Here is a 13,556-nt window from a genome sequence, read left to right as displayed (position 1 = left end):
AGCAACCCAGTCTAGAGTTCCCTTTGCTTTGAGAAAGTGGTTGTCTTCAAGAAGCATTTAAATTGACCTAAGTGACAAACTGCTTCATGTTTCTGTCAAAACATTTCATAAACATCACATTAACAGAATTTCCTCTTCCTCATGCACCTCAAATCATCTTTTACCTGCATTTCAAGTTTGAGTAAAATAAATTATCAATTACTATCCTAAAGCATTAACGATATACCATATAAATAAGCAAGTGTCCTAGCAACCCAAAGATACATTCATGAAATGCAACATATATGTAATCTAAATTTGGTTGTTTTATTGAGCTTGCTGAAAGTTTGAGAGAAGTTTGTCTATTCATTTATTTCTCTTTCCAAAATGTAACCTTAGACATGTAATTTTTAAGTTCATATTATACAGGCATTCTGACACAACTTTTCTTATTGAATGACATTTCTCTGCAACACCACGACTTTTGTTATCCACTTTAATAGTCACTCACTTGCCAAATGCAATCTTTCATGTCTTCTGTAGGGATTGGAATCACAAGCAGATTTTGTAGAATAAAAGCAGCCTGAAAGAAATTAAAAGCATCAATATTGCCATCTAGCCATCACAGTTCAAAAAGCCACATCAGATTGAAGAGCACTGTCTCCATATTATTCCACTGCTTCAGATATATGTTGAAATACACAGAATTCTCATGTTCATGCTGGGAAAAATAATTAGAAGGATATAACTTCAAAGCCCTCAAACTTCTCTTACAAGAGATGTCATTAGAGCATGGGCCAAGAGCTGGCTGGTATAAAAAAAGACAAGGAAAAGATGGGATGGAAACCACAAGGAAACAAATTTATTTATAAAATACTTTCATCACTCTTCCAGCACAGTCAATTTTACAGAACAAGCATTACAAGTACTAGGGCAAAAATTCCTGAACAGAAAAACCTAGATAATTGTTTATAATTAGTCACTACATTGTCCTTATGTTTTGGGGTTTTTAATTATTAAAAAATAATTGGGACAATGTGGTGAACCCATTAGGACAGAGACGTGTTTGATATATTTTTCCTTTTTATAAATACACAGCATGTTTGTTTTTCTAACTTATATTACACACACTTCACATGTCTGTGTACGGACTGAAATTCCCTTTCTTATATCTTGTCAATCTTTTGTCAATGATGTGAATTTTAAGAGAATATCATTAAGAGACAATAATTTGGAGTTAAATAAAATAACGAAGGACATATTATCAAAGGCATTTTGAGACAATTTCAAATATTACTTTGGAAAATAAAATTAGTTAAGCAGTAGAGCTGGGAAAAAAACAAGTCACCAAGTGTCAGAGCTTTTATTTCTTATTGATTAGAACAGAAGGAAAACTTTATAACTAGAGCTGTAAAAAATCGCAAATAAAATGTACAGATCTTAAATTCATCAATATGCAATGCTATGTGTAGTTCTACCATAGTACAGACCTTCAGTTCTCACCTGTAAACCTTAGTGCCTAGATAAATTAGATATTTCATGTCTGCAATGAACACATATTTACTGCAGATCAGGTGATGAGTTTGTACCAAAACATTCATAAATGTTACAAAGCAGCGATTAAAATCAGGCTGATTAGTTACGCTTTAGCAACTTATTTATCTTACTGAGTAAGCTTTAGAAGTTTTTATGAGTTCACTTGTATTGTTTATGACATTTCTGTTCTGAAATAAGTAATCTGTATTTGCTCCTTCTTATGCAATTCCTAAATAAGCAGCTAAACATTTATATTAATCAGGTAGCGTTTAACTTACAAAGCAGCAGATGCTGTGAAACGTCAGATAATAGATATATACAATAAAAAATAAAAAATCTTTTTTCTCCATAATCAAAATCTACAAATTGACAATCTGCAACAGCAGAAGGACACAAGAAACATACCTCCCTGCGAACCATGCTACATTCCGATTGATCCAGAAGGATGTTTATCACCGTTCCCCACAGGCCTCCTGAAATATTCTGGCAGCTTTCTGCTAAGGCAATACATCCCATTTCAAGAGATGTAAGAGCTGATCCTATTCCAAGTGCTGTAAATCTGACCTAGTACAGACAAGCACAACAAAAAGTGGTATTTCTTACAGTAATTAGCAATACTTTTTTTATTTTTAAGTTGTATCAACTCAATCTGGAGCTTAAGGGAACAATTTCAAAAGTAACAACCTCATTTCCTATATTTCTCTTGCTCTCTACTCACAATCACAACTAAATTCACTTTGTGTTTATTTGCAAAGTGAATAAACAAAATTATTTTTAAGTATTCATAACTAAGCAAGATAGTCTTTAATATTTTTCATATTTTACCACTTGAAAATAAGTCCATTTAGCAAACTCATAATTTAACAGATTCCATTAAATACATTTGCTCTGAATTTTTAGATCATGTAAATGCTTCTGCTTTGCAGCTAAGTTACAGCAATGACAAGGAAAACTGCCAATGAATCATGATAGTGAGTGACTAATGAAAGCACAAGACACAAGATATAAGGAAGGATTTCTTAGATGATGTTTATATGGAAACACTCTCCCTACTGTATTATTACTGCTATTTAGGATAGAGTTAGTAACATTTTAAATAATTCGGAACAGCAGTTCTACTATTAAATACATTAATTAATCAAAAATTTTCTAATGTTTAAGGGTCAAAATAAGATATGAAGTTAATACCACAGTAACAAACCTCAGGATCTCTATCTACCCATAAAGGAACCAGCCATGCCAGACCTAGATGAGACAGAACTTGTTCTTCACCACTATCATATGGCAATGACCAAAGAGATATCCAGTCCTGATTAGAAAACAGAAAACAAATTAAGAAATTATTTTATAAATCTTTCAATCCATACCAGTGTAGTAACAGTGTGAGCTACCAACAACTACTAAAACAGCTTGATGTAACTCTAATTACACAGAGGAAGGATAATTTTGTATTTGTCTTTCCATAAGGATTTGACACTAAATCACATGATTGTAAACAACAGCCAGGTTTTAAAATTTCTTTGAGACTAAAAATTATTAGTACAGTCTCAACAGTAAAATTGCCATAAACACAGAGTATGACTTAGAAACACAAGAAAATAAAATTTATCATTATGCTAGCAATGATACTAAAAAAATCAAGTCCACACCTTCATCTATGCATTTATGATTGAAGTCTTTGGAGCCTGCTGTCTCCCTGCAGTGTACTTAAAGCTCTGTCCCCTCCCAATTTTAATAAACTCTTCCAGTACCTAGTATCTTGAAAAAGGAGTAGCGAGCTGAAGAAAGAGACACCTGGAATTTGAGAAGCAGGTATACTGCAATTTCTAGTTACAAGCATGCTTGATCATAAAGGTTTTCATTTGTGGCTATCACAGATATTAGGAAGACTGGATTTTAATTCTTTAAAATAATACTTAATTGTTGAATTTGCTTCAACTCCTTCATGATAAAGGCTATCCTACTAAACTGACAAATTTAGCCCTCAAACATGTACATGAACACAAAGCACAATATGAATTTTGCTAGTATATAATGATAGCTCCTTTTATCTGGCAATCCTTTTTCTATGTATGTACATATTCTTTCATATATATACACACACAAATTGTGAAAATCCTATGTACATAAATGTTTAAACATGGGTTAGAAAGCCTGTTGTCTGTGAGACTGAAGAAATAATGATTTTATAAATTTCTAAATTTATTCATCCTATAGAAAATCCCAATGCTTCATTTTTTTATAAAAAGGAAATGACACTTATTCTGAAAGAAGGCCTTTCAAAATCCACGGAATTATTTACAAACCAATTTCATTTTGTATACTATAGTCTATCCTGTACATTTATCTAAGACTATAGACCAAATGAGATCAATGTGGGTTTTTTTGTCTTTTGTCTAGTTGAAAGGGAAGGAAAAGTTGGTCTGGTTTTAGCAGGACTAAACTCTGAGTTGGAGAGGACCATTCCTAAACCATGACAGAAAGTTATCTTTGAACTTCAGCAGTTAAAATCTCTGTGCATAGCCCTCACCAGTGATAAGGACAACTGGAATGCACTCACCATATCCTTGGCTTGAGCCATCATTTCGTGAGACAAGTGAAGCAAGCAAAGGACTGTGCTTTTTGTCACACCTTTTCCCATGAAGGACATGGCATTTCCCCCCCACTCAACATAAAATGATGAGATGACCTAAGAGTGGGGGAACAAGTTCATAACAGCTTTACTGTAAAAAGCACACAAACAGAGTACAAACTGTCTTACACACTAAATCATAATTTAAACTTATGAAAGTTGATAGATTTCTAGTTGAATTGTAAGAATTTCTTTATTTTAGAGTCATTTGGTCATGTCATGGGTTCCTATATGTTTAAATTTCTGAACAACTGTAGTTTTTGATTTATTCAAATGAAAAATATAGTCAAGTTTAACAGTAAGCTCTAAGTTGAATAGAACCTGAAAGTTTCTTTTCAAGGAGCTGACAGTTCATTTATTGTACCCAGGTTTTCTTTTGCTATGTTTGGAATTAAAAATAAACTTTCATTTCAAAATTCAGTGTTCAAGAGAAAGTGTCATTTATATACTTCATTGTGATTTGAAGAAATTTATCAGTTTTCTATATCAAATGCTAATAAACAGAAATAAAGGTCAGTGGATCCTAACATAAAATAAACAGTCTGACCAAATAAGTAACCAGACATATTAAAAGGCATACTGCTTTCAAAAAAATATGCCCCAAAGTACTTTTTAAAAAAATTATCACTTTAGAAGATACACTTCTAGATTTATTTTTCTCCACAAAAACACAGTGATTTAAACCTCTGCATTTTTGCTCTTGTTCTTCCTTTCAGTATCCCAGCCTACATAAGTTTTTTTTAATACCCACTTTCTCCATTCTTCTCCAAAAGAAACACACATTTACTTTCATATTTAGGCCAAATAAAACTGCCTAATTCTTCTGAACAAGAGCTTACACACACAAGTTCATTGCATGCCATAATACTTATTATTAATTGTTCCAGTAATATTCTTTCATTTGCATGACAACATCTATAACCTTAGTGGCATTTTTAGTCTACACTTCAAATGACAGATCTCATCTAATCAAACAGGTCTAAAATGTTTATTTCCTTCTACTCAAGAAACCTTGGTAAGTTAAGGCCCCTAAAACACTTTATCTTTTCTTCATAAGATGCATTGGTATTTGAACTAAAAACTTTTAAAAGTGTACTACTGAATATGCTAATTCTGTTAAACAGAAAGACAGCATTATGCTTTTCCTTTTCAGAAGACTGGAGTTTTCAAAAGACATTGTTTTAGGAGCAAAAGCGAACTGTCTAACACATCCAGGCACTTGGAAAACATAGAAGAACACTGAAAATAAGAATTAAATTCTGTCTTTCAAACAACTGCAGCAGCTTCAATTACCTCTTTTTGGCTTTCTCTGTGTTAACAACCTACCCAACAATCTAATCTTCTCCCAGACCACCTTTCATATGTGGATTTTGCCGGGGGGAAGTTATCTTGGATTTTTCCTCTTGGAGTTTCAGTTATTAAAAACACCACATGTATTTTTTATCTTGCTTAAAACTACAGTCACTTTGTATTACCTCTTAAACCAATGATGAAAGCACATGCAATACAACCAATCTTCACAACTACAGACACACATCACTCAATCTAGTCTCCATATCATTCCTATTTACTTAGCAGGAAAAACCACCTTTCCCACACCTATGGCTACTGACAACATTCACTAAAAGTACACTGTAAAAAGCATAGTATCAGTAATTATACAATTTTTTACCAGCATTCAAACCAAAAGCTAAGTAAGAGCCTAAGCTACTCACCTCAAGAAGACCTGTTAAATATTTCTTACAAATTGTGACAGGATCAACTGCAGCAGAATAGGTACTCCAGCCTGGAAGTGCAGTAACATGAACCATTCCTTGTAATGTTCTCTCCAGTGATGGGAGTCCATAAAAATGTGGTGCATCTGTTAGCCTTAAGCATTGAAGCAGCTTCAGAGCCAGCTCTGTTCTGAATGAGCCAGCAAGTTCCAAGCTCTCTCTGGTTTAATTGTAAAAAACAAAACAGATGAACCATCAATATGAAGCTGCTACAAAGAATCATTTTGAAAAAGGCCAATGGATGATTCTTCTTACTGTTAGCCTGTGAGGCTCAGCATCTCAATTACTTAATATTACATTATGTAAAGAGTAATATGAAATCAAATTTGACATTTCTAGCTTTTCCTTGGTTCTGAAAACATTGCATCTGATTACAATGAAGTAGCTTAACTAAAAAAGACAAATGATATATAACTCATTATTAAGGAACATGGTAAACAAAGAGCAAGAGCTTGAGGACAATGGATGACACATTGAGAAGAGCTGTAAAACTCAGTAGTTCCAGAATCACACAGTGTCTCGAATATTCTAAATTGGAAGAGACCAACAAGGATTATCAAGTCCAACTCTTAAATGTATGGCCTGTTACACTTATGTTCATTCTGATTCAAGAGACAAGTTTAAAACATTTCCTGTAAAAAACAATAAATCTGCAATTAAGTACATAAAAAAAAAAACAAACAGGAGTGAGAGATACATAACTAGCACGGATTTCTATAATATGCCTTTTTCCCACTGTCAAAGCTTTTAGAAAAACCAACCAAGTGGAAATAATGAATAAGATATCATTTTGAAAATACTTTCACAATATATACAAAGGTATATTGTGACACTAAACAATCAAATATTATCTTAAAGTGAAATTTTATTAGCTCTTAAGATACATTTGGATGGAGAGATTTAGTGTGCGAAAAGTTTTATGAGAAATTTGAAGAAAAAATAATTTAAATTTCTGTATTTGCTCAATTGACAGAAAAAGGTTGGAGCTTCATGCTAAAAGTAGCTGTTGCAAATAGTCCAAAAAGGAGTTCAATGAAAATAAGCATTTATTGCTATTTCCATTATTTCAATGCTTTACTTTGCTATAAATACATGCTACAAAATCAATGAAGTCACCATTTGCTCATGCAAATTTGCAGCAGCGAAATCTCCTCCATACAATCAATTTAATTATCCATTTGCAAAGTGACCACTAGCACATTCTCTTTCAAATTTCCTGGTTAATTTCCTGATTTTACAATCAAAAGGAATATCCAATGTTGATTTTCATTTCTAGAGTGTATATTCATGGTTCAGAGCAATTGGGCCATGATGTAACAACATTCAAATTGTGACCAAAATTCAGCAGCAATAGGTGCTATGATGCCTGGTCAAAATGACAGAGGCAGGTCCATTTGCACTGTACCTGTCAGTCACAGACATGGAACAAACTAACAAGAGGTTACAAAGACGAATGAGTTCTTTATCCAGTCGCTGCCTGACAGCAGCCTGTGTTTCATCCATTTCATCCTGCACTTGGGATTCTGGTCGCACCAGAAGGCCCGTAAGGGATTTTGGCTGCTAAAAGAAAAGAATAAAAAATACAGTCACATAATGCATTGTTTAAATCCTCTTTTAATGCCTTCATTAAAGCAAATTTTTTTCTGTTGAGAAAATGCAAATCACACAGATTATAAACCAGAAATTCCATGATTACTTAAGTAAGAAGCAACTGCAAAAAGTTTAGAGAAAAATTCTTATAATTCCTATAATCCTACCACTAACTTGAATCTTGAATCTACTAAATGCCATAAAAGAATCTACTGCTAAGGCCTTTCAAATATCCTGGCATTAAGAATACAGTGTATTATGAAGGATGAAAGAAAACTCAAAAGTAATACAGCAATAGCCAGCAATAAAAAACAGATCACAAAAAACCAGAAAACATAGTAACAAAATTAGTTCAGGCTGCATTTTGGACTTCTTAGCTGCTTGAAAGACTTCATATCAAATGGCTTTAAGGTTTTATATTAATGTATTGAATGGGTCATACTTAAAACAATTTATAGATTTCCAAGGTAGCAATATAAATTGAAGTACCTGTAGTCTTATAAGTAATTGAAATTAAGTCTACAAACATTTTTCCACAAACGCTAAGACTGTATTTGCAAATGGGAAAATGCAAGTGCATGCAGAGTGTATTTAACACAGTACACCTTTGTAAGACAATGGATGCTCTTCCATGTTACAGAGGTAATACATTCACAGCTGGGTAGCTAAGCACACCCTCATGCAGCTCTGCAGGAACGCACACGTGTGTGCAAGTACAATTATGTGGTCAATCAAATCATACAAGTATATACACAACGCCATTCTTACATTTTTAAGCAATGATTTCAAGATCCACTTGAGATGGTCTGACTCCAGATTTGATTTCTGCTCTCTAAGCAATTTGTTTAAAAATCTTAGGACATCTACTAAAAGCTTTTCATCCTCCACTGAAGCTGGAAGCACTTGTAGAAACCTGCAATACAAATAAAAGCTTTCATACTTGCACCTTTATAAAAGAATATTTAAAATCTCAGGCTAATAGGACTGGAGTTAAATTATAACTGCAAATGTTAAATTATATGGAGTAAATATGTATATTACATATATAGCAAATATGGCACAGTATTGGCCCATGATACACAAATATATACAATATACTGTTAATGTTTTTATTGTTATGCGAAGTAGTTATGCAAATTTTAAATCTATTTACATATGTTAATAATGGTATTCTGTTTAGTAAACTGTGGAGAAATCTGAGCAGGGTCACATAGGAAATAAAAAGTTAATTATCTATTAAATATTAGCATTTGAAAATAATAGCAACGTTTACCTATGCATTTCAAGTAGCCCTTATTTGAAATATAGAATTTTAAATAATTGATGGCTTTGTTTATATAAATTGGAAGATCACATAATCTTTGAGATTGCAAGGGACTTGCAGAGGTCACCTGTTCATGCCACCCTGCTTACGAAGGGACACATGCAGCTGGCTGCTCAGGACAGTGTCCAGGAATCTTTTGAGTAACTCCAAGGACAGAGATGCTCTATGGGCAACCAGTGTCTGTGTTTGGTCACCTTCACAGTAAAAAAGTGCTTCCTGACATTCACAGGAATTCTCTTGTGTTTCAGTTTGTGGCCATTCCTTCTCTCACTGGACACCACTGGAAAGAGTCGGGCCCCAGCTTCTCCTCTGGGTCTTGTACACATTGATAAGATCCTCACTCTGAGTATTCTTCCCTCCACATTTATCAGTCCTAGTCCTCTCATCTTTTACTCAAAGGAAAGATATTCCAGTCTTCCATCATCTTTATGGTTCTTCATCGGACTCTCTCCAGTATGTGTGCTCCATATGATTCTCTCTTATACTGGCAAGTCCAAAATACCCAGAGCTCCACACCAGTGCTGAATGGAACAGAAGGATCACCTGCCTCAACTTGCTGATAACACTGCCCCTAAAGCAGCCCAGGATAACATTTGCCTTTTTTACTGCAAACCAAACTGCTGGTTCATTTTCACCATGATGTCCCACAGGACCCCCAGGCCCTTGTCTGCAAGTTTGCTTTCCAGCTTGGCTCACCCCAGAGGCATGGGCTTGCTCTTCCCCAGGTGCAGGACTCTGCACTTCCCCTTGTTGACCTGCCTAAGGTTCCTGTCAGTCCAGATATATATATATAATATACAAATATATAGATATATAATAGATAGGTAGATAGATGTGTGTGTGTGTATATATATATATAGATATGTATATATATCAGAATCAGAGATGCATTGACAACCAATTCCCTAAATTTAAAATACAAAAAGTACAAATGTTAGCATTTTAGTTTAACAACCTTTAACAGATTATTGTAGTCAATAGCTTACCTGTTCATTGCCTTCTGCCAAACAAAGCTTTTCAAAGCTGCTCCACAAGGCCCAGAACTGCATTTTAATGCAAGTCTGTCATTCAGGACATAGAAGCTAAGCCTAGTGAGAGCAGTTCTAACATCCCTGTGGGATGCTGCCTGAATGATCAAACTAAGACAATCCTGCAGTCCATAGTTTGTGTGAGTTATTTTCAATATAAGAATGTCTTCTGAGGAAAGTTTTAGCGAGTCTAAAAATCTGAAAAGGCATAGAGAAAAATTATTAACAGACAGTATCTTTACAAACTGTTTCAGAGAGTGCTGACTTCTTCCCCTTCCTGCTTAACTGAGAAGATAAAACAGAAATTGACTTAAAGCATCATTTTTGTTAGCCAATTCTTTCTTGGCTAATCCTTAAAAAAAACCAAATCAAACAAAAAATTAAAACAAAACCAAAAACAACGCCATGGCATGTAAATCATGAGCTGTTTTGAGTTCTTTGGAAAAATGACACCTAAATACTAATTCTTAATATTACCATTAAGAAGAATATTTATTTAAAATCTAAACCTTCAAAAAAAAACAAGAGAAAGTCATGGAACTTTATAGCTGGGGGTCTACATAGTACGAAAAACATGTCAGTTCCCGAAGAAACACTAATGACTATAAAGAAAAACAGCCACAGAGCTCATTTAAAATTGTTTGGAATTAGCCTGACTATCAATAAAAGTTAGATCAAGTTCCAGACTTCATGTAAAAATGCAATTTAGGTAAAACATTAGCTGTGACAACATACCTTCATCCTCTTGGGATGTGATCCTTTACATTTAAATGACAGCATTCTCAAACAAGTAACAGCTTGAACTGCTGTTTGAAGTTGAAAAGCTATTTAAACTTCATGAAACACTAATTTAATTGAGATATATTGGGACTTAAAATGAAAGATAAAATGTCTCACGTTTCTGTTTCCTTCTCATAATTTACCAGCTGCAGTAGATTTTCAATGCCATGGTACCATGACAGATTCCAAGCCATCTTAAGCATATCTGCCACAGGTTTCATAGCCAAGCACTCAGAAGACAATGGCACCACGACAGTATTAGGGCTTACTACATGATGAGCAGTGATCCTGACTGGGAGATGGTACCTAAAAATACACAAATAACAATAACAATTTTTTTGAAAGTGGTTGGTGAGAATTTATTTGTTTGCTCATTTTTAAATTAAATGCTCTATTATGATCAGCTTGTAAGTTTGCAAATAAAGTTTTTGAAACTCTTTTACAGAGAACAAAGACATGGAGAAAAAAATTCCCTATTTAAAAACACTGATTTCATCATCATAAAAATGCTTTGATCAAGGCTTCCCTTCATTCTACCACTTCCATACTTCAGGAAGGACAGCAAATGGAAATCAGCAGTTAACTGTAAAACAACCAAAACCAATGACCCAACTAACCAGCCAGCACCCACATTTACCTTCTAACAACAGCAACAGGTAAACTGAAGGCAGGTGCTTCAGTATTATTACTGGTTATGCCATCAGCCCTGCAAGAGATTAAGTCATAATTATTATGCTCTATTTTAAGATTTTATTTTCTCCTAGTTCTACACACGTTATTTCCTTATTTCTCTCTTTAGCCAAATCTTTAAGTAACCCATTGGTGAATAATTTGTATTAATAAACAGTATTTCTTCATAATTATCCAATATTAAGATATTTCTTAAATCACACACATATGGAATGCTTATTGAAGATGTACTGTACATTAAAAACTCCACATACTTGTTTCCTTTTTTCTGTTAGAGAAAAACCACACATTATAAGTATTTTCAGTATATTTCACATATGTGAATTCTAAAAGCACATTTTTGCACACACATGCAGCTTTTAAATGATAAAATACTGTAAGCTGAGGTCTGTTGCTTTAAAGACAATTGCAACAGTTAAAAGCAAAAGTAAATACAAGAATTCTAATTAAGTTAAAAAACCATGTCTACAGCTAGATATTTGATTTGTGTAGTATCCATTCATGGAAAAGATGGATTACAGACCAATCAAGGTTTTTTGAAAAATAAAATTAACACTAAGGTATTCAAAATGTTACAGGGCTTGCAAGGATTTTTCAGGGTGAAGAGAGAGGCGAGAATGTTGACCTTATGTTCAGAAGGCTTGATTTATTATTTTATGCTATATATTACATTATTACTATGCTAATAGGAATAGAGAGAAAAGCTCTCAGAAACTTGCTAAGCTAAGAACAGAAAAGGAAGGAATGAATAACAAAGTTCTGTGTCCAGGCAGAAAGCAAGAACAGCTCTGCAGTGAGTGGTCAGTAAATTCAAACATCCACCCCAGACCAATCACAGATCCTCCTGTTGCATTCCACAGCAGCAGATAACCATTGTTTACATTTTGTTGCTGAGGACACAGCTTCTCAGAAAGGGGAAAAATCCTAAAGAAAGGATTTTTCACAAAAGATGTCTGTGACACAGAGTGCAAAAATATGCCATGTAAGCCTCCAGAGCATGTAACTCAGTTATTGAAACAATCTGGACTATAAGTATGCAATTTTGTATCTATAAAAATTGGGGCATAACTCGTCTGCAGATATATAAAAATTTATTTCTATTAAAAACTTAAAATTTGTCTAGACAATATGCTATTGAATAAGTGGATTTTCATACCATGTTTCTGTTCTTGCTACTTCATCAAACAACAGAAGACAAAGCAATACTGCAGCTTCAATTAAAACAGCACGATCACTTTGGAGTATCAGGGAAACTGAATAAAGAAATTTAAAAACATGTTAGAAAAAACTGATAACTAATAATACATAGAAGAACGCTAGTTAAAAGTAACTGCTTTCCACAGTTTCCTGCCAACACTTTCAACACATGCCACAATATGGGAAAACTAGCACACAGTTATTTCTGTTTTAAATATCAGAATCTGATACCATGAAGTGATCCAAAGTTCTTAAGAAGGTATTTAAGAAGGTATCTAACCATCTTTTGACAGGGGTATTACAGTGGAAACACAATTCTCACCTCTGAACAGCAAAAGCAGTAGAGAAGGTTGCTGTGCTAGGGACAGGCGAACAGCTGGGTCAGCACACACAATTTTGCGTAGGAGTATCAGACATGGTACCACTAAGGATTCCATAAGCTACAGGAACAGAGAAAAAGACTGAATAAATACAACTATCAGTATAATTTATAATGATACAATTAACACAGACTGTCCCACTATCAAGCAATATATTCCATCATTTGTGAAAGAGAAGCCTAGAACTTCCTTAGACAAGCACACTTCAGCTAGATGACAATCTCATATTCTTAAAAAAATATTTACTTGTTGATTCATTTTATTATTAATTGATGGTAATTTTATTGGTCGCTGGCTTCATAACAGAATTATAACATTTGCTTTCAAATTACACAATTTTAAGAAGTATATATGTAAGCTGAAGGATTTAAAAAAACACCAGGTATTTACAACCATCTAAGTTTATTAATTTAAAACAAATGCAAATATTTTATTATATCACACTAATTTTCTGGGTCCCAGTTAGTCAGATCCTAAGAATGGAAAGCAGTTTCCTAAAAGTTAAAGTACTAACAACGGCCAAAAATACAACCAAAGTCAGAGCTCCTAAGAATGAGAAGAGTATTTCTTTCACAGTATCATTACTTTGCCTATAAGCTTCTGTCTTTAAAATTTGTTTTGCAAACAGCATCAATAAATACATTT

General features: G+C 33.8%; 1 protein-coding gene across 6 annotated transcripts in view; it reads right to left on the bottom strand.

Annotated features, from left to right (window-relative positions):
- The window catches only part of RTTN (rotatin), a 79,585-nt gene that overhangs the window by 36,812 nt on the left and 29,217 nt on the right, over positions 1-13,556 (bottom strand). For 4 of the 6 annotated variants that reach the window (XM_058039723.1, XM_058039705.1, XM_058039715.1 and 1 more), the window contains 12 exons: positions 12,854-12,971; positions 12,491-12,587; positions 11,282-11,350; positions 10,762-10,950; positions 9,823-10,062; positions 8,281-8,425; positions 7,328-7,482; positions 5,863-6,082; positions 4,076-4,204; positions 2,717-2,824; positions 1,921-2,079; positions 491-562 (listed from right to left, as the gene is read on the bottom strand). In XM_058039723.1, coding sequence (XP_057895706.1) covers positions 491-562; positions 1,921-2,079; positions 2,717-2,824; positions 4,076-4,204; positions 5,863-6,082; positions 7,328-7,482; positions 8,281-8,425; positions 9,823-10,062; positions 10,762-10,950; positions 11,282-11,350; positions 12,491-12,587; positions 12,854-12,971 — 1,701 coding nt within the window. The remainder of the gene's footprint in view (positions 1-490; positions 563-1,920; positions 2,080-2,716; positions 2,825-4,075; positions 4,205-5,862; positions 6,083-7,327; positions 7,483-8,280; positions 8,426-9,822; positions 10,063-10,761; positions 10,951-11,281; positions 11,351-12,490; positions 12,588-12,853; positions 12,972-13,556) is intronic. The other 2 variants (XM_058039681.1, XM_058039688.1) reach the window with 2 other exon arrangements.

The sequence above is a fragment of the Melospiza georgiana genome, chromosome 1, assembly GCF_028018845.1.
Source record: "Melospiza georgiana isolate bMelGeo1 chromosome 1, bMelGeo1.pri, whole genome shotgun sequence".
Classification (NCBI taxonomy): Eukaryota; Metazoa; Chordata; class Aves; order Passeriformes; family Passerellidae; genus Melospiza; species Melospiza georgiana.
This window is presented reverse-complemented; position numbering and strand designations above follow the sequence as displayed.